The sequence below is a fragment of the Malania oleifera genome, chromosome 2 (assembly GCF_029873635.1).
Source record: "Malania oleifera isolate guangnan ecotype guangnan chromosome 2, ASM2987363v1, whole genome shotgun sequence".
NCBI classification, from domain to species: domain Eukaryota; kingdom Viridiplantae; phylum Streptophyta; class Magnoliopsida; order Santalales; family Ximeniaceae; genus Malania; species Malania oleifera.
The window spans coordinates 52,331,022-52,352,306 of NC_080418.1; the positions used below are offsets into that span (position 1 = coordinate 52,331,022).

A 21,285-nucleotide genomic window follows, 5' to 3' on the forward strand; every position below is an offset into this window, starting at 1 on the left:
GTGAACATAATTTGATTTTAATGGAATTAATCAATCGAATCCCATAGTTTTGATTTGGATAATTTATAGTTCAGTTTAGTTCGTTCTTAGAATAGGATAATTTTGGGTATTTGGGTTTTAGTTTGGTTATAGGTAATTTGTATTTTCTGAATCATCCGAATTTTTAATTAATTAATAATTAAATATAAATTATTAAATTATATTATATATGATTTTAATTTTTTGGCTTTGTTCCACCATTCCTAAATCCCAATTTCCCATTTGCCTCTTCCCGTCTTCCCTCGTCTCTACCGTCTTCCCTCTTCGGCTCTTCCCTTCCCAAGTTCGCAGTTCGCAAGTCGCAACTTTGCTGGCAGCCGGCACTCCCTGACTCCCACTCCCAGTTCCCTTCAGCTTCATCTTCCCTTCCCAGTTCCCTTCCCACTTCGCAGTTCGCACACGGTTGGAGACGTCGAGTTCGAACCTCCTGTTCACGATCGGCAGATCCAGTCTTCCCCTTCGGACTTCGGCTTCCACCTTCCCAACTTCGCAGCTCACACTCTCGCAGTACTCCTTCGGACCTTACGTCCTTCAGGTTTTTCGTGTTTCCGTTGTGTTCGAAACTCAAAAGTCTTTGCAGTTTGATGCTTATTGAAATTTTACAATACCCTAAGATGAGCACAATGTGTTTGATTAAATGCATGAGAGAATATTTCCTCCAAATTATTATATTCATGTTGATCAGCCTTCCTCTTTAAAATGGGTTTCTTTGTGTTATTTGTTTATATTTGTTTGAATGTTCATTGAAATTGAGTTTTGTCCCTTTTTAATTTTTTTTATATTTATGTTTTCTTACTTTTGTTGTACCCAAAGTCCAGTGCCATCTTCTTTTCTTCCTTCTTCCCTGCTCTTACCAATAACCCTTGTTTTGCGTATCTTGGAAAAGTTTTTTGGTGTTGAGAATTTGTCTGATGAGTTGTCGTCATTAGTGGATGCAAAATTCTCTTTCGGTACAAAAGCATAAAATATAGGACAAAAGGAAGATAAAAGGATGAAGGATGAAATCTTTTTGAGAATTACTTAGTTGTTTTAAGGGAGAATTACTCATAATTAATTTTATTTTTATTCGGTTAAATTCGGTTTGGTCGGGTACGGTTCGGTTAAATAGACCAATTTGGTCAGTTCGTTTATGGGTGGAGTTAACCGAAAAAATTCGATTAATTCGGTTAATTGGCCGAACCGACCAATTGTGCACCCCTACTTAAGACAAGGAGTTTTTTTCTATGGCCCTATGAGTCCCTCTTCGTTGGATTCACTCAAGCAAGGAAGGCGTTACCCACTCTCAAGAGATCACAATACACTAACTATCACTATTGGTGTATATACTAATTTTTGCATCAAAATTTAAAGGCCTAATTTGTTTTCATTTGTCATATACTTCAATATATAATATAGAAATGTATTTATTTTAGGGATGCATGTTCTTACTTTTAAAACATAGATAATGAGTCATCTGTTATGAAAAAAGATAATTTAAGGGGTTCTAATGTCACTCAAAAAGATTAAGGAGGGCGTTCTGTAATTTTCTAAAAATTTATTGAGCCTAAGTTTGGGAATTGTCTTGAATTCAGATTTGTGTGGATTTGGAAAAAAAATATATTCCTAAATTGGATCCCAAATTGACAAGTTAGTGTGAGCTTATCCATGCAGTTATGTTTAAATATGAAATCATCTTAAATTTTGTCCAACTTTAAGCCCCAAAATTAATACTCCAAATTCATGTAGATATAAATCTTAAGGCTCAAATGTTCATGCTCTCAAACTCAACTCACTTTGTGTTTTTGAGTTTTTGAATTCTAAGCATTAAATTTGTGTGAATTTTGAATAAAATAAAGTTTAATTTTTTCTTCAAATCCACATGAATCCAAATTTTAAATTGTATTTGAATTTTTGTAAATTTATACAAAATTTAATACAATTCCAAATCATGTGTCTAGAAAACTTGATTTTTAGTCCTTAAATTTCAATTTGTATACTATAATTTGTATAAATACATACAAATCCATAATTTTGATAAAAACTAAAATTTAATGCAGTGATTTTGTTTAAATTCATAGATAAATCTATTCACTAAAAGTCTATTTGATACTGTTGTTGTTTTCTATTTTCTATTTCTATTTTTGTAAAGAGAAAAAATAGATTATAAAAACATAGTTGTTTATATTGTCAATTTTCTTTTTCTGTTGTCGATTTTTAGATTTTTGTGAAAAAACTGAAAATCAAGTTTTATAGTTTTCAATTGTTTTAGTGACCTATTACTAGAAATTTTAATATCTAGAAATATTTCTTATGAATTAAATCATTCATTTTATACACTTTAAAATTAAAATTAAAATTAAAATTAAAATATAGTGATCATATAAATTTATATACAATTAAAATAAAAATATACATAAATTTAAAAAATTATGATAAAGCCAATTACACAATATTTTTATTATCTTTCTATTGTTATGTCTAATAAATTTTTTATTGTAAACTAAAATTTGAAAATATGGCAATTAAGTAAAAATTATAATGATTTTTATAGTATGTTTTAAATGTGTATTATTATACAATTTTATTATTTTAATCATATTTTATAATATTATTTAATTTAAAGGTAAAAATTAATATATTTTAATTAAAATTTTTATTTATTTTATTTTTATAAAAATTGATCAAATAGATTATTAATTATTAATGATTAATTTCTATTTTTACTTTTTAATTTCCATTTATAGTTTTCATTTTTATAATTTTAAACACTAATATCAAATAGTCGAAAAATATTTCTAGAACTTCACTTGGTTTTCACTTTTTCGTTTGTACACGTCCGCAGAATTGACTTGGTCTTCACTCAGTCTCTAGCCAGAGAGAGCTGAAGGTAAGCCTGCTGTCGGGTGCCATTTATTCAATTCAAGATCTGTTACGGCGTTAGGCCCTTTTGGTTCGATTACTACAGGTAAGGTGAACGAAGCAATTCGGCTGAACTTTCTTCATTTCTCTCTCTTTTTGACCTTTTGTCGAGCTTTTCTGTTTTTCTCTTTTTTCAATTGAATCTCCATTTTGCTTCTGTTGTTACCCTTTGATGTGCTTCAGATTTTGTTGCCTAACATTGTTTGGGAATCAGTTGTTGAAGACATTTCATGCCACATGTTCGATGAAATGTTTCTGAGAAAAAGAAAAGTAGACATTCTATATCAAGACTATGTGTGCTATTGTCTTGAAAGTTGAAGTTTCCCTCTGTTGGTTGTTAACGAAAGTGCGGTTAAGAAAGGAAAAAAAAAATTTTGGGTCTTATGTTTCATGTTAATTTCATTTTCCAAAATTGAGAAGCTCATATCTAGAGCGAGGAGTTGTATAAAGTTTGGTTGAGGGCTTCTTTGATTTCTTACGTCCTAGTTATGCAAGTTTTGAGATTCAAAGGTTAAAATTTGTCGTTCTTTAAGTTAGGTTGAGGACTTCTTATGTTTCATGGCTTATTGTGATTGTCGTTCCTATTGGTTCTCCTTTAAACTCCAAAGCTTTGGATTTGCATGTATTGTAAAAGAAAAGAAGCCAATTTTCTTGCTCAGTTAACATGTGGGGGTTTTAGGTTCCTCTAAGCTATGCTTTAATATCTTTGAAATACTTTCTATAGGTGCCACTTCTGGTCAAGTTACTCTTGGAAAGGAATGAGGATAATGTATTGGCAAGATTATTGTACCCCAACCATAAAGAAGCTATCATATTCCATTTAAGTTGGTCTTGTCTCTTTCTGGGGTTCCTTACCTTGGGACATTCTATTCAAAATGATGTCATGCTTGCCTTTGGTACTCTTGAGAAAGGTTGATTGAATCATAAAATGTGAGAGTGGTGAAGTACAACTAGACCCTTATTTTGTCTTTTGTTTTTTGGGAAGGGGGGGGGGGGGGGGTTGGTTTATCTACATTAATATTATCAACTTAAATTAAAATAATTTATGTTGGTTTAGTTGGATATCTCATTTGTACACAACTTCTCTTTGCTTCTCAAGCCTTTAGTAAGCTCTAGATTGACTTCCGAAGTGTCAAATCTTTTATGATTCCAATTTACATTATTGAGTTGTCAAAGCTTCTAGTTAGGTAAACTACATCTAACTGAATTCTTTCTAAAATATATGTAATAACTGCCTCCATTTCTATACCTAACTAAAGTCATCAAAGATGAATTTTCAACTATCTTTGATACTGAATAAATGATAAGAATGACTGTAACTAAAACTTTCATCCAATATCATAGCTCTTTGACATGTTTATTGCTTATAAGTAATATTACATCTAAAATTTATCCATAAGATGGATTCCATTTGTCTCTTATTGTGATGATAAATGACCTATTGCGTTCTAGAAGAATGAATTGCTTCCAAGAAGGGATCTATTGATTCTCTCCCAAGTAGTTGGACCATAGGAGTGATGATTTATGTCACTTGCACTTTGGTTCAAGTCCTTTTCTTGGTTTTTTTTTCCCCCATGTTTCAAAATATGGTTAACCAACATGTTAACTAATTGATTATGGAAGATTGGATCAGTTTTGTAGTTTTTTCTTTTGCAGTACCTTGACATGACATGAATGTGAAAGGGGTTTGGGAATCCTTTTTTTTTTTTTTATATAAAATTGATGAGATTCTAATATAGTAAGTTTCTTTTTGTATAGAAAGGATTTGCATCGTATTAGATCTATGGAAACATATACTTATTGTATTATGTTATCCAAGAAATCGAATGATTCCTTCTTTATTCTAACTTAATGCATCTCAGGTACACCAATTAGTAGGTATGGAAGTATTAATATTGGATCCACAAAATCTTTTCTTCTAGGTAATCTAGTATCCTTATGCATGAAGATAAATGGCTGTTGTGGTCGGACTTTTTTATTTTTATCTCAGTGAACAGATCAAATCCTGAATCCATTTCCTTTTTAGGAATCCAGTTTGGTTTGGAATATAGAATATCCTAATAATTGTTGAAATAAATCTGCCTGTGATGCACTTAATGTCATAATTTTTTCACACATAGTTGGTCCCAAGCTCGCATAAATTTTGTCAATTCACTATGATATGAATCCTTACCGAATATTTGTTGGGGCGTCCCCTATGAGCGACGCGTTGCACTTGTACCACTTGAGTGTAGTGAAAAGTGGGCGAGGGTGGGCTAAGTTGGCGCATTTGAGCGACGTGCCGTGTCGGCGCCCAAGTAGGGTGTCAAATATGCGAGAGTTCTTGCATCATTCTGGACATGGGCAGGTAAATACGTTAGTTCAAGAAACTAGGATTATATTAGCAACTTGGAATATAGGGATACTTACAGGTAAAAGCATGGAAATTGTGGATACAGTGATCAGAAGAAGAATTAATATAATTGGCCTTCAAGAAACTAAGTGGGTGGGGTAGAAAGTTAGAAAAATTGATAAATCAGGATTTAAATTTTGGTACATTGGAAAAGAAAAACATAAGAGTGGAGTAGAAATCATTTTAGACAAAAACTTGAAAGATAGCGTTGTTGATGTAAATAAAGTAGGGGATAGAATTATAAAAATCAAGATGGTATTAGAACAAGAGGTAATAAATATCATTAGTGCTTATGCTCCTCAAGTCGGCTTAGGATAAAATCTTAAGAGACAATTTTGGAATGATATGGATAGTATTATACAAGGCATACCAGGGACTGAAAAAATATTTATAGGAGGAGATCTGAATGGACATGTTGGAAGAGATAATAAAAATTATGAGAGGATACATAGAGGATATGGATATGGAGACAAAAATGAGCCTGAGGAGATGATCTTAGACTTCGCTATGTCGTATGATTTTAGTATAATGAATACTTGCTTTAAGAAGAGAGAAGAACATTTAATAACTTTTAAAAGTGGACAAAATAGAAGTCAAATAAATTTTTTTAAACTAGGAGGGTAGATCATTTATCATGCAAGGATTGTAAAGTTATTCCAAGTGAAAGCCTAACCACACAACATAGAGTCTTAGTGTTAGATATATATATTAAAAAAAATGGAAGAAAAAAGATAAAATAAATCAGTGTAAGAAAACTAGGTGGTGGAACCTAAAAGGAGAAAATATAATAAAATTTAAAGATAAAATGATCAAAGATAGGGATTGGACTATAGATGATGGGATAGATACAAATACTCTTCGGAGTAGATTAGTTACCTTTATTAAAAGGATAGCAAAAGAGATTTTAGGTGAATCAAGGGGAAGATTCTCGAATAACAAAGAAAGTTGGTGGTGAGATATAGATGTACAAAAGTCATAAAGACAAAAAGAATTTGGTATAAAATGTGACAAAAATGTAGAAATAAGGATAACTTTGAAAAATATAAGGAGGTAAGAAAAGATGCAAAAAGGGCCGTTAGTGAAGCTAAACACAGATTTTTTAATAGTTTGTATGATAGATTAGATACAAAAGAAGGGGAAATAGATATATTTAAACTTGTTAAAGCTAGAGAAAGGAAGAGTTAGGACTTAGGAAATGTAAAATGTATGAAAAGTGAGGATGATATTGTCTTGGTTAAAGACGAAAACATTAAAGAAAGATGGCGAAGTTACTTTAGTAAGTTATTTAATGAAAACCAAATAGATGACTTAATCTTAGAATTGTCAAATGAGGAAATAACTAAAAATATGAGATTTATTCGTAAAATTAGAGTTAACGAAGTTAAGTTTGCGCTAAAAAAGGGAAAGCTATGGGACTAGATAACATCCCAATTGAAGTTTGGAAATGCTTAGGTGATAACGGAATTATATGGTTAACTAATTTATATAATACAATTATAAAAATTAAGAAAATGCTAGATGAATGGAGGAAAATCACTTAATACCTATATACAAAAATAAAGGAGATATTCAAAATTGTAATAACTATCGTAGAATTAAACTTATGAGTCCTACGATGAAACTATGGGAAAGGGTAGTTGAACAAAGATTAAGGTTAGAAACGAAGGTCTCAGAAAATCAATTTGGTTTTATGCTTGAGAGATCTACCACATAAGTTATATATCTTTTAAGAAGATTAATGGAAAAATTTAGGAAAAAGAAGAGGGATTTATATATGATATTTATTGACCTTGAGAAAGCGTATGATAGGATACCTAGGGAAGTTCAATGGTGGGTTTTAGAAAAAAAGGGTGTATGTAGTAGATATGCTGATATCATTAAGGATATGTACGATGAAGTAATGACTAGTGTAAGGACTATAGATGGAGAAACTAGAAAATTTCCAATCACCATAGGTGTACATCAAGGATCTGCTTTGAGCCCTTATCTTTTTGCTTTAGTGATGGACCAATTGACTAAGAGTATTCAAAAGGAGGTTCCATGGTGTATGTTGTTTGCAGATGATATTGTATTAATTGATGAAATTATAGATGGAGTAGAGGCTGAGTTAGAATTATGGAGATAAACTTTGGAATCTAGAGGCTTTAGGATAAGTAGAAATAAGACAAAATATATGAAATGTAATTTTAGTAATGATAGGAGGAATATTGGAGACAAAGTTAAACTTAATGATGAATAAATAAATAACACTTGTAGATTTTGATACATTGGATCTATTATGCAAGCTAAAGGAGAAATTGAAGATTATGTAATGCATGAAGTTAAAGCAGGTTAGGTAAAATAGAGAAGTGCTTCAAGTGTGTGTTTTGTGATCGTAGAATACCTTTAAAATTGAAAGGGATGTTTTATAGGACAGCTATAAGAACAGCTATGCTATATGGATCAAAATGTTGGGCGACGAAGAAACATGATATCCAAAAAGTAAACGTTGCCAAGATGAGAATGCTTAGATGGATGAATGGTATTATATTGAAAGATAAATTAAGGAATGAACATATTTGCGGTAAGTTAGGTGTAGCACCTGTAGAAGATAAAATAAGGGAGGGACAACTCAGATGGCATGAACTCCTACAACGTAGGCCACATAGTGCACCAGTGAGGAAGAGTGAGTTAGTTACTGTGGGGGGGCACTAGAAGGGGTAGGGGTAGACCTAAAATAACTTGGGAGGAGATAGTGAGTAGGGGTTTAATATCCTTGATTCTGTCAAAAGAAATGGTCCACGATCGCAGAAATTGACAAAAAAGGATTCATATAGCCGATCCCACTTTGTGGGACTTAAGGCTTGGTTTTGTTGTTGTTGTTGCTAATAATTGTTGAAATGGAATCACTTTTGTTTTGATATTATGTAAAAAACTCCATAAATCTAAGCTATGGGTGGCAAAGTAGCCTTGTTAGCCATTCCATTAAGAACTGCGGATTATTTGTACATCACATTCATGCATTTACAATGTAATGTTATTGAGACTCCTGAAAGGTGTTCTATTTGTTCATAGTTCCCAAAAACATTGTTCAATACTTTTATGAGAAGGTTTTATCTAAAATATGAGAAAACATCGGCAAAGCCACAATTTTTTTTTGGTTATTTTTATATCCCACAGCTTCGGAAAATCACTTAGACACATTCATATTCGGTGTTTTTTTAAACAAATCTTATTTCTTGACTAGAATATTTTTAATGATAAACTCCTAGCTGTATTAGAAATTGGTGATTAGGTCTATTTACTTTTTAAACCTAGATGTTTATATTAAAGGTTCTTTTTATTTTTGTTTCTTTTGTTTACATTATGTAATTTTTAACTATGGAGTAATTGGTGCTTAAATGGTTGATCATATGCTGATTGTCTTCCTTTTGCTAGGTTAGGCTTGTGGCATGCACATGTTTGTGCATTTTGTTTATTTTTTCCTGCCTAGCACTCAAGGGTTATGCGGAGTTTTTTTTTTCAGTTTATATTGTGTGCTTGTTATTTCAACATTCTTTGCTAATACAGTTTGCTCAAATACTTAAAAGAAAAAAAAAAAAAACAGGCTCAACTTGTTGATTGGAAAAGAAACATTCCCAGGAGAAAAGGGTAGTTTAATGCTTGTAATTGATCAGATAACTAACACAACCCCTTGCTTGATCACCATTTTATTGATCACTAAGCTGCTACATGGATGATACTTCACGATTCCACAAAGTCCCAAAGGTGCATGAACATGAAGAAAAAGTTTTTTCCTTTGTTGAAGAAAAATGGTGGAAAAAACAACAGTCAAACTTTGAGATCAAATCACTATCTGTGGTTAGTGCATAAGTGAATTCTGAGTTCTCCAAACAATCACTAATGGAACATATTTTTAGTCAATAAAAAAGAAATTAGAATTGAGCAGAATACTTAACACACTCTAGGGGATGATACACTTGATACTTTAACCACACAAATGTCCACCAAATACAAATAAATGCTGCTAGGATAGCCTGAGACAACTAGATCTTAAGAAAATAACAGAAACCAAACTAGACAATAGAAATCATGTACCTTATACACCCCACGCCCCTTTCAATACACCACAGTTCATTACCCTGGAGGGCTGGAAGCCTGAAACAAACCCAACCTAAATTTTTATCTTGTAATGTGGTGGTCAAAAAAATGCATGATTATATAGTTCATGATTAGAAGACTGTTACAGACCAACCATGTGAAAAAGCTGGGAAGTGGGAACAATGTGCACCAACCCGTTAAGCGTTTTCTTTGACCTTTTAAAGAAGAGGAAAAACTTCAAATTGCTTAGGAAAGGAATCCATTTAGGCAGTTTTCAGCATTTCCTGCCTTTTCTCTTGCATTTCTGGGATTGAAGAGGAGTGTACTGCCATGCTGGTATGAGTCAAAAGGATGATATAGATATTTGGAAAATTGATTTAGGTGTTTGGGGACTTTTTGGCTAAATATTTTTTGGTTTTGAATCAAGGTTTTTAGAATCGGGATCCTACATCTGATTGTTGGTGAGTTCCGCAGGATTTGATGTAGGACTAGATTGTGGATCATAAGATTTTACTTACAATGTAAAATAAATTAAAAATTCATGTATTTGGAATTTTATGACAACTCTCAATAAAATAAGTCTCAAAACTTGGTAGTAACTTTAAGAAATTAAAATAAATTTTTGGAATGTAGCTAGCTTGCCTAACTAGCACCTGGCAGGTTTTGCCTTCACCCATTTTGACCCTATAAAAAAAATCTGAATTGATTAAACTGCAAAGTTCTTTGCGAAGGGCAGACTATTGCTAGTTTTTTTATTCAATAATTGTAATTAAAAAGAAAAGCAAAAAGAGTGAAGAGAAAAAGGAAGAAGAAATTGCTAAGCTTAATTCAATGAACTGATGTTAACTTCTCAGCTTCTGTGGTTTTGTCATCAGACATAAGAAGAGGAAGAAGGAGAAGGAAGAGGAAGAAAAGAAAAAAAAAGAAAAGCTTTTAGTTGAAGGAAGAAGAACTTTTCGTTAGTCATTAAAAAAAAAAAAACACAAAAAAGAGCAAAAAGAAAGTTATATGCTCTTTGCTTTGGGAAAAAAAGATAGTTGTCTGGCTTGTTGATAATAAGAGGAAAAGAAGAGGGAGAAAGTGAAAAAGGAAAAAAAAAAAAACTACTAAGACAATGCACAACTGTCATAAGTCTGCAACTTTAGGCTCAAAGCTTGACTGTGCAACTCCCTATTTGTTGAAACTCTTTGCTGATCTCAAAGCTCTCAACTGGCCTCTACTGTTGCTGGAAGAAGGAACAGTTCAAGCTAGCTGGTAGACAACTCAGGATCTGCCTATCAAGAACATTTTGAAGTAAGAGAGCTTTCAAGGGATGCTTGGCTGCTCTCTTGATTTGGATCGAACAAATCCAAGAAAATGCTCGCTATTTTTCCCTAATTTTAATGCATTTGGGCTAGCTAGTTTATACTTTGTGCATACAGAAAAAGTATAATGTTTGGGATTGGTAGGATCGCAAGTAGGATCATGATCCTAAGATCTTAAGGATCTAGATAGGATCTACTGGGATCCTACTTTATTAAGATCCTTCTAAAGATCCAGATTGTTTAGGCAAGTTTGGATAGTAGGATCATAGGATCCAAATTGGGATTTTGATAACCATGTTTTGAATATTAGCACAAAGTTCAATACTTAATGGCAGTAGTTTGACTCTGGATGTATGCCAAGTCAAGATATGTGAATGATTTCCTCTTCACTCTCTTGCCTGATTTGAGTTATTGCATAAATATATTGGCACAAGCAGTTAGCTGAATTTATGACAAGAAAAATCATTTGGCGCATTCTCTGTATATGGTCCTTGAGTGTGTAGTTGTAGCTGTGGAAAGAAATATTCCTGCTCTGGACTTTGTTGAATGTTGATATTTTATTTGCAAACAGAAATGGTTATTCCTCCACCAGTCAGACCACCCAGAATCACACAGTTTCTGAAGCCCTATGTGCTGAAAATGCACTTTACGAACAAGTACGTGAATGCTCAAGTGGTCCACTCACCAACTGCCACGGTAGCCTCTTCTGCAAGCTCACAGGAGAAGGTCTTAAGGTCAAGCATGGGATGCACTCGCGATGTAGCCGCTGCTGCAAAAATTGGGAAGATATTGGGGGAGCGCCTGCTGCTAAAAAATATACCTGCTGTCTCTGTTTTCCTGAAGAGAGAACAGAAATATCATGGTAAGATAAAAGCTGTGGTTGATTCTTTGAGGGAAGCTGGTGTCAAACTGCTCTGAAACTGTATTTCCTAGCATGTACTCCTGCTCCAACAGTGACCTTTTTCATTGTGTTCATGCGTTTATTGACACTTGATGGAAGCTTCTGAAGTTATGTTTTAGATTGATGATTGATTCACATAACATCTGGAATCTTATCACTTCCTTTTGTCTACGTTCAGCTCCAGCTCATCTATGATGCCTTATGATCAAGCCATGAGGAGCACCTCCATTTTGAGTTCCTTCTATTTTATTTTTTTTATTTAATTAAAACTTGTTTACCATTCTAACTACATGTTTGATACATAGGAATGGAATGGATCGACAGAATGGAGTTGAATTTATTACTTGGTTTTGTCAAGCTATCTGCTTTGTCAAACGGGGTAAAGCTGCTACTCTACTCAAACTTGGACTTAACCATAATAATATGTTTGATATGCATGAACATGGCATTAGTTTCTTTTTTTAGAAATGGAAGCAATGGGCAAACCAATGTAGGCGGCCCGTGATTGAAAATCTCATATCTCCATTTTCTTTAACTTCTAATTTGGTCGTAGAAGTTGCTGTGCTGGTTATCAATTCCACATTGGATGTGAAGGGAAATATTGTGTGGTCATAAGCGTAGGCCAGCCAACTAAATCATTACAACAACAAAATTAAATCTTATCCTAGTGGAGTGGGGGCGAAATGCATCACTCATCACTTGAGCTATTGTCAAATCTTACGCTCTATTCAGTCCGAGCTAGTTACTAGAGCCATTGACATGTAATTCAATCCTCCTCACTAAAGCAATATATGACTCACTCTCATCTTTTTCTCTGTTTTATTATAGCTTACCACGGATGTATTTTTATATTTATTTATATTGAAATTTGCTAGTACTAATATTTTATTGGCCATTAAGTTTAATATTTTTCCAAACATTTTTATAAAATAATTCATGTATATTTTTTTTCTACTTATCTTAAGACCTCTAAATTCTAAAGATCTTTCTCTCCCCATAATTTAGATTTTTCTTTGAATCTATCATTTGCTAGCAAATCCTAGCCAGTTCATTCATACTAAAACACAAAGATAAGGACTCAAGTTGACATACTCTTGTTGTACATTATCTTAAAAATTCCCTAAACTCTTCATCAAATGTATAAAAAAAAGTGGGGATGATAATATTTAGTTGAAGAACATGATAAAAGAAATTGCAGTCTTAGGTTTATATTTAGGTCTCTACTCTTTTCGTTTTCTAGCTATAACAAGTTCAGCTATGCCTTCTATGCTTCTTTAATTAGTACACAATTTAGTTTATAAATTATTCTATGTTCTAAGTTTATCTTAAATTTTGTTCCTTTTTCATATTTTTTCTTTATACTTTTTAAAGTTTTCTTTATTTCTACATTGTTATCATGTCCTAAACCACATTTTTTTTTTTTAACCTTAACTATTGTTTGGATGTATTGATCACAATCAATGCTCATTATTAGTTATGAATGTTTGTTTAGATTCACTTAAAACCTCCTTTAGTATGTCTTTATAGGACTAGCCATTTTATTATGGAAAGTGTTGGTGTCCAGATTATCTCCTACTATTTAATTATTTCCATTTTTATTTTATTTTTAAATTCTATTAAATTTTCTTACTTTATGCTACCCTTTATATTGACCGCCTATACTGTCTAGTTCATTCTATTTTCTTATACATATTTCTTATACTAATATTTTATGCTGTGTGGTTCAACTTCCATACAAAATAACTTATGAGTAGTACATAATAAATGATTTCACCTCCTACATAAGACACCTTTTTTTTTGGTTTCTTAATGTATTTGATGTTTCAAGTTCATACGATTGATCACAATGACATTAAAAATTCTACAATCAACTTAAGCTATATATATCAAGACCTTCCACTCATTCTCTCATAACCTTGTAAGCATTTTCAATGTGTCTACTCAAATATGCTCATATGAATGTTTTAGAAACATGTGTTATATATTGATCAAATGTAGCTAAGTTGTTTTATGACATAGTCCCAAATTGTATGTGATAGTTATGTGGTTGTGTATTTTGATTTGTCTGATATCAATATCCCTTTCACATATGATTATCTACATCTGGATGCACATAATTTCATTTCAAGTTTACTGTCATTTATTTTATATCTTTGGATACACATGATTTTATTTTAAACATATTGTGATTTACTATGTGCTTATACGTGTTTGACATTCATTGGGTTTGGCTATGTATTATAGTTTGAAGAAGCAATTTCATTGAAAAATTTAACCTATTCGATTCAAGTTAGAGAATGTTAGAATTAAATGGACCGACATAGTTATTCCATTCCGAATATTTTGGAGTATTGAAATTAAGGCTCATAATGGTAAGTGATATCAATACAGTGTTATTGGGCCTTATGCACTTGTACATTAGGTTAGTATATATGTGCCTTGGGAGCAAACAACTCATGTTGGGCAGGATTTTCTTGCTTGAAACTCTGTATAAACACAAAGCAATGTCCTTATTTTAGCCCAATGTTATTGTAGTTTCTCATGATTACTCGCAACTAATGAAAGAGGAAAGAGGTTTAGTCCCTCTCTACATACATTCCGCAACTAATGGAATGTATGCATAATTTATTCTTATGCAATTTCATTTTCATCTACCTACACATGGTTTGATTTTGATATTGAAGATGATGCCTATATTTTATATAAGTTTTTATCATAATATTGATGATGATATTACCATGATGAGGACACCCTTTGCAAAGTGTACTATGCACAATTAGAGATTTAAAGGAAAACCTCTTCCTAAAATGTTTTATATGAAAAAAAGTTAAAATATTCATGAAACCTTCCAAGTTTCTTGCATACTTCCTCGTCTATGGTCGAGTATTTTGTTAATTGAGTGATGGGGTTTTCCTTTTACAAATATTGCCCCTATCAGAAAACAAAAGGATTGTTAATTATGATAAATAATACAACTAGGCTTTAATCTTAGTGTGTTAATCGGATCATTAGTAAAACAACAACTACAAGAAGTCCCACAAGGTGGAGCTAAGTACATTTTCCACTAATTCATATGATTGAGGACATTTTTCTTAACTAGATTAAAAGCTATTAAATCTTTCTTCACTATATTATTCCATGTTGTTTTAGACTTACCCTTACCCCCACTACAAAAAGGCAAACTATCACTAATACTTATTAGTGACGACTTAGTAATAGTTTCAGAGTAGTGACTAAAATGGCGGTGACAATTAACTATTAGTGACAGTTTGGGAAATCATCACTAATAATGGAGTATTAGTGACAATTTCATTCCGTCACTAAAAGCCTAAAACTGTCACTATAACTAACACATTTTCATAACTAAAAATCGTCACAAACACGTACTATTAGTGACGAATTTCAAAATTGTCACTAAAAGTTGTACTATTAGTGACGGTTTGGAAATTCGTCACTAATAGTCGCTATCTCAACTTTTAGTGACGATTATAGAACCGTCACTAAAAGTTTAAAATAATTAAAGTTTTTTAAAATCACATATTAATCCCTGTAAGAGCTTGTAATTAAATTTCTGCACACATAATATTGAAACATAATTAATGAAAAAATCATAATTGTTTAAAAAACTTCATACACACACACACACACACACAACAAATTGTTAAGAAACATCATAATATATATAAATACATATATGATCTTTTTAGATAACAAAAAATACAAAAAAAAAAGCTGCATTTGACTGTAGTGCTCAGCATCATTCTCATCTTTTTATGACAGACCGCAGACCCTATAAAGTAATAATTATAGAAAAAATTAGTATACAATTTTTGAATATGTACGTACTATAAGTAAAAATGATTTAATAGCAAGAATGATTGAACATAGTTAAATAAAAAATGATATAATTTTAAATAGCTAATGTTGATCAGTCGAAATTGACACCACTCAGTGACTACCTCGTATGCCCAACTTGGACACCTGAGTACTTAAATCAATTAAGTTTGTTAGGTTAGTTTCTAAGCACATAATTTTCAATCGGGGAGGAGTTTTTGAGTACCTTCAGCTCCAGCACGTCAAGCTCAATGTCACGGACGTGTCAGGACTAACCCACTTGGTTTGGACCTCGTATGCCCGACTTGGATACCTGAGTGGTTAAATCCCCTAGTTTTGCTAAGTCTATTTGTATTCTAACTTTATTTTTAAGTACGTAAAAAGCTCCTAGGGAGGAGTTTTTGGGCACCATTGACTCTGGCATGTCCAGCTCAATGACACAGATGTGTCGGGGCTGACCTCACTCTATTTGGACCGCGTATTCCTGACTTGGACACTTGAGTGCTTAAATCCACTAAGTTTGCTAAGTTTGTTTGTATTTTAACTTTCCTTCAAAGTGTATAAAAAGCTCCCAACGAGGATTTTTTTTTTTGGCACTGTCGGCTCTGGTACATCCATATCAATGTCACGAACGTATAAGGATGCACCCCACTAGGTTTGGACCTCGTATGCTTGACTTGGATATCTGAATGCTTAAAATCAACTAAGTTTACTATGTTCGCCTCTAAGCGCATAGTTTTCAATCGGGGAAGAGTTTTTGGGTACTGTAAGCTCCGACACGTCAAGCTTAATGTCATAGAGGTGTTGGGACTAACTTCACTTCATTTGGACCTCGTATGCCCAACTTGGACACCTGAGTGCTTAAAATCAACTAACTTTATTAGGTTAGCTTTTAAGCACATAATTTTCAATTGAGGAGGAGTTTTTGGGTATCATCAACTCCGCCATGTCTAGGTCAATGGCACAGACATTTCGGGACTGACCCCACTCGATTTAGACATCGTATGCCTGACTTAGACACCCGAGTGCTTAAATCTATCGAGTTTGATAAGTTTGTTTGTATTCTAACTTTACTTCTTAGTACGTAAAAGCCTTCCGGGGAGAAGCTTTTGGGCACCGTTAGTGTTGGCACATCCATCTGAATGTAACGAATGTGTCGAGACTAACCCCATTTGGTTTGGACCTCGTATGACCGATTTGGACACATAAGTGCTTAAAATCTACCGAGTTTACTAATTTTTCCTCAATGCACATAATTTTCAACCGGGAAGGAGTTTTTGGGTATCGTCAGCTCCGACACATTGAGCTTAATGTCATGGACATGTCAGGAGTGAACCCACTCGGTTTGGACCTCGTATGCCTGACTTGGACACCTAAGTGTTTAAAATCAACTAAGTCTTCTAGGTTAACTTCTAAGCGCCTAATTTTTAACTAGGGAGGACTCCTTGGGTACCGTCAGCTTCGACACGTCCAGCTTAATGTCATGAACGTGTCAGGACTAACTCCACTCGATTTGGACCTTGTATGCTTGACTTGGACACCTGAATGCTTAAAATTAACTAAGTTTGTTAGGTTAGCTTCTAAGCGCATAATTTTCAATCGAGGAGAAGTTTTTGAGTACCGTAAACTCTGACTCTTCCATCTCAATATCACGGACATGTTAAGATTGATCCCACTCGGTTTGGAATTCGTATGCCCGACTTGGACACCTGAGTGCTTAAATATATTAAGTTTGCTAAGTTTGTTTGTATTTTGACTTTACTTCTAAGTGCATAAAAAGTACTCGAGGAGGATTTTTTGGGCACCGTTAGCTCCGGCACGTTGAGCTCAATGTCATGGACCTATCAGGATTGACCCCACTCGGTTTGGACCGCATGCCCGACTTGGACACCTAGGTACTTAAAATCAATTAACTTTACTAAGTTCGCTTCTAAGAACATAATTTTATACACATAGATTTACAGACAAATTACTTAAATCATGCTTAAATCAAAAGTGAATGAAATTATAAGAGAGTAGGGTGCAATCACAATTACCACAAAATCGCACTCTGCCTCGTTGTTGTTCTCTGTTTTTTACAATTCTGCGTGTATTTATTTTCAAGTAGTGGGACTGGACTCAAGGGATCAAGTAGGGAAAGCTTTAGGGGAAATGGGTCTAAGAAATAGGGGTGTGAGAAGTTGGTTGAGTCAGAGTTCTGTTGGCCTAACAAGACTTAATCTCTGTTTTGATAATGACAAATTAAGGAATCTAATTGTCCTTTCAAGTGAATTTACAAATATTATATCTTACAAGAAAAATGAACCACATTTAAGTTTAAAAGCCATGATGAAAATAAGCAAAATGAAGTATGACTAAAGCTTGGATAAAGATCAAGCTTCAAGACATGAAGAATTAGATTTCATTTCATGTGTAATGTAATAGAAGTCTCACGTAAGTACTTCTCAAGTTTAAGTTTGTTTATGAAGCTCTTAGGATAAACAATTAGACTTAAAAACCTATTTTAACAACTTGAAAATATTTTTTCAAACTCCAAATATCTTTTCAAAAGAATACAAATGATTTCTAGAATCAAAATAAAAGGAAAAATTGAATTTTAGAATGTTCGGGCGACTGAGGCTCAAAGCTCAGTTGACCAAATTAATACAATAAACTGAACAACCTGGTTTGAGATCAGTGAGTTCGAACAACTGACCTTGTGGTTCAGTCGACAGAATGTAAACGTGTAATTGAAAAAGCCCAGATGGTGTTGGTTCGGGTGACCGAACCTAAGTTCTGTCAATCAAAAGGCTACTTCTTGTTTGAAATTCATGTTTTCAATTGGTTATGGCGACCAAACTTCCAATTCAGTCAACCGAAGTATGCTATTTAAGTTACAAACAACATGATTTCTTTGCATTTTCAAAAGATATTGTTTCCAAAATTTGGGCAAAAGGTCAGAATTCAAACCCATCTACTTAAAGGTAACCCTAATCGTGTTAGGGCAATCCAATCGCACAAAAAAACTCATTGATTTCATCTTCCAATAGTTGTTGTGCGCCGTTCTTCATCGTTGCAAATTTTTGTTCTTGATTTCTTATCTTTAAATCTAGAAAACCTAGAAAACCTCTTGAGCTTCATAGCAAGTTTATTGTTTAGAGTATATTAGCGATTTTAATTTGTAAAAATTTGCTCTTTTGAGAGAGTTTCTTCTTGTACGAAAATTTGCTGCTCATATTTGCAAACAAACAATTTGGGTATTGACTTGCACAAACAAGAGGGCATTCTTGCTTGGGAGGTGCTCCACCTACTTAAAGGAAAGATATGCTCCACCTACTGAAAGGAGAGAGGTACTCCACCTATTGAATGGAGAGAGTTAGTAAAATCCTCACAGCGGGTTACTTGAGGCAAGGACGTAGGCACGTTGCTGAACTTTGTAAAAAATCTCGGTGTCATTCTTATTCCTTATCTCTTTACTTTCTCGCACTTATGTATATTCATCTTCTTGGAATGATTTATTGTGATTTGTGAATGGTATGAATGTTTAGTTTGATTTGTGGATGTCTTGAATGATTTAAATATCTATTGTGATCAAACGCTGCTGTAGCTGAAAATTCAGACTTGAGTTGATCTACTGGGATTGCTTGATATTGATTGATTAATTGTTCAAATACAAGAATAATATTTGTATGGTTAAATATATTGTTACCAATATTAATCTACGGGAAAAATAATAAACCTTGTGGTTTGTTTTCATATTTAGGATTGTTGATTGGTATATTTGTTCACTGATTAGATTTCCGTGGTGATTAAAATAGTTAGAGAACGTGGTAAATAAGTTTTAAAATTAATCAAGCTTCCACGCATTAAAATTTTAAAGCACCCAATTAACCCTCCTTTGGGATTACACCATCACTTTCAATTGGTATCAGAGCATAGGTTGCAATATATCCTAATAGGTAGTTGCCCAAAGATCACAATGGCAAACCTAGGTGTGTCCCCATTCAGTGAAGGACAATCCTCTACTAGACCCTCAATCTTTTGCAGTGTAAATTACACATTCTGAAAACAAAGAATGAGAATATTTTTAGAAACGATGGATTGGAGAGTTTGGAGAGTTGTAATCCAAGGAAACTATGTTCCTACTAAAGTCACTAAAAATAAGGAAATTCCTAAGGAAGAAAACGAAATGAATGAGGCCAACATGAAGCAAATGCAGATAAACTCTAGAGCAATGAATGCCCTGTATTGTGCATTAGATGCTGTTGGTCTAACAAGATTTAATCTTGTTTTGATGATAACAGATCAAGGTTACTTAACATGGTTGTTTGAATTAAGTTTCAGGGTTTAAGTGTTTTTATAAAATCAAGTGGATATGCTTGAAGAGTTTGAATGAAAATCACACTTAAAGTTATGAGCCATGATGAGCATGAAGTTTTAAGTCATAAGGGATATGAAGATTATTAAAGATTCACTTAAAGCGCAGAAGAATGTCAAAAGCTTCATCACATGAAAACCTAGGAACATAGATTTATCATGTGAAAGTCTCATGTAAGTACTTCAAATTTCAAATATTAATGATTGAAGCTCCTAGGATATACCATGGATGTAATGCCCTAAAACTATTACCATTTTTTTTTTATATATATTTCCTACCACAATATAATATTACCCTAATACTTATAACAATATCCACTATAGCATCTCGGACCTTAAGTTGTACCGAGGATACCTATTTACAAAACATACCACCTATGTAGCGGGAAAACATAAAAACACTTTAACCTTATTTACAATACTAGAGTTTCAGTATTTCACAAAATATACACATAAATCTCCCAAAAGAAATCCAACGCCCTAGAGGCATACCCAAAAATACAACTCCCAACTCAAAAACTTGCCTTGTAGTTAGGGCAGTACTAAAGTCCCCTCTATCTCGGAGCTCGCTCCACACGTTTATCTGGATCACTTGAAATTTTTGGAATTCTGAGGTGAGACACCTCTCAGTAAGACAAGATAAATTACAACCAATGTGTGACAAATTAGTTTTACTTGAATAACATAATTATTAAATCATCTATAACTATGATAACATTTAAATGTAAACCATATTATAACTCACATCTATGCCTTTTAAAATTAGCTTTCTATTTGCACATACTTTTAACTGTAATAAATAGTTCCTGTTCTCTATAAAACTATATACATTTATCTATATAATTGTGAAAGATTCTTTAGATGGATAACTATATGCATAAATTAATCTCGCATGCTCGAGTTGTGTGGCCCGTGGGCGGGACTTAACTCTGACTAGCCTACCAGGTTAAGTCAAACTATAACCTCCGTCAGTACTCTGTCAGTATGATTGGCCTCCTCAACCTGGACCTGACTGCAAGGGAGCTTTCATATCTCCTCTAGGCACAATTGACTGAATAATCCATACTCTATCTGAGATGTGTGGTTACACTATTTATACTGTATAGCTATGGTACCGTGCTCTGAGATCTGCTCTGGTCCATCAGGGATTTGATACTATATAATACTATGTTTGTATATTACTATTTTACCAAAATTCTGCATAAACTGAAATAACCATGATTCTGTATAAACTGTAATACTATGATTTTGTATAATAACTGTAAATCATAACTCTGTAATAATTGTATATCATGGTTCTGTAAAAACTATATATAATCATGATTTTGTAAAAGCTGTAAAAACTCTGTATTAAATATCTGTACTATATTTGATATTTCTCATGCCACACAATTTTAAATGAAATTCCTATACTATAACCTATATGGGAAAAACTGTATCTTCGTGCTATATAAAAATAATATATATCATTTGCAAAAATT

The 21,285-nt window shown here is 33.1% G+C and overlaps 1 protein-coding gene across 4 annotated transcripts; it reads left to right on the plus strand.

Moving 5' to 3' along the window:
- Positions 1–236: 236 nt before the first annotated feature.
- LOC131149527 (uncharacterized) lies at positions 237–11,975 on the plus strand. Of its 4 annotated transcripts, none has more exons than XM_058100052.1 (3): positions 243–574; positions 2,861–2,983; positions 11,285–11,975. In XM_058100052.1, the coding sequence occupies exon 3, from the start codon at positions 11,287–11,289 to the stop codon at positions 11,629–11,631; it is 345 nt and encodes a 114-aa protein (XP_057956035.1). In that variant the 5' UTR covers positions 243–574; positions 2,861–2,983; positions 11,285–11,286; the 3' UTR covers positions 11,632–11,975. The 4 variants fall into 4 exon arrangements, with proteins under 4 accessions (XP_057956037.1, XP_057956035.1, XP_057956036.1 ...); XM_058100053.1 differs by having other exon boundaries at positions 243–546; XM_058100054.1 differs by lacking the exon at positions 2,861–2,983 and having other exon boundaries at positions 237–546.
- Positions 11,976–21,285: the final 9,310 nt, after the last annotated feature.

What these genes read in the sequence shown, in the direction of transcription:
- LOC131149527 (XM_058100054.1), top strand. Translation starts at nt 11,287, where the DNA reads ATGGTTATTCCTCCACCAGTCAGACCACCCAGAATCACACAGTTTCTG.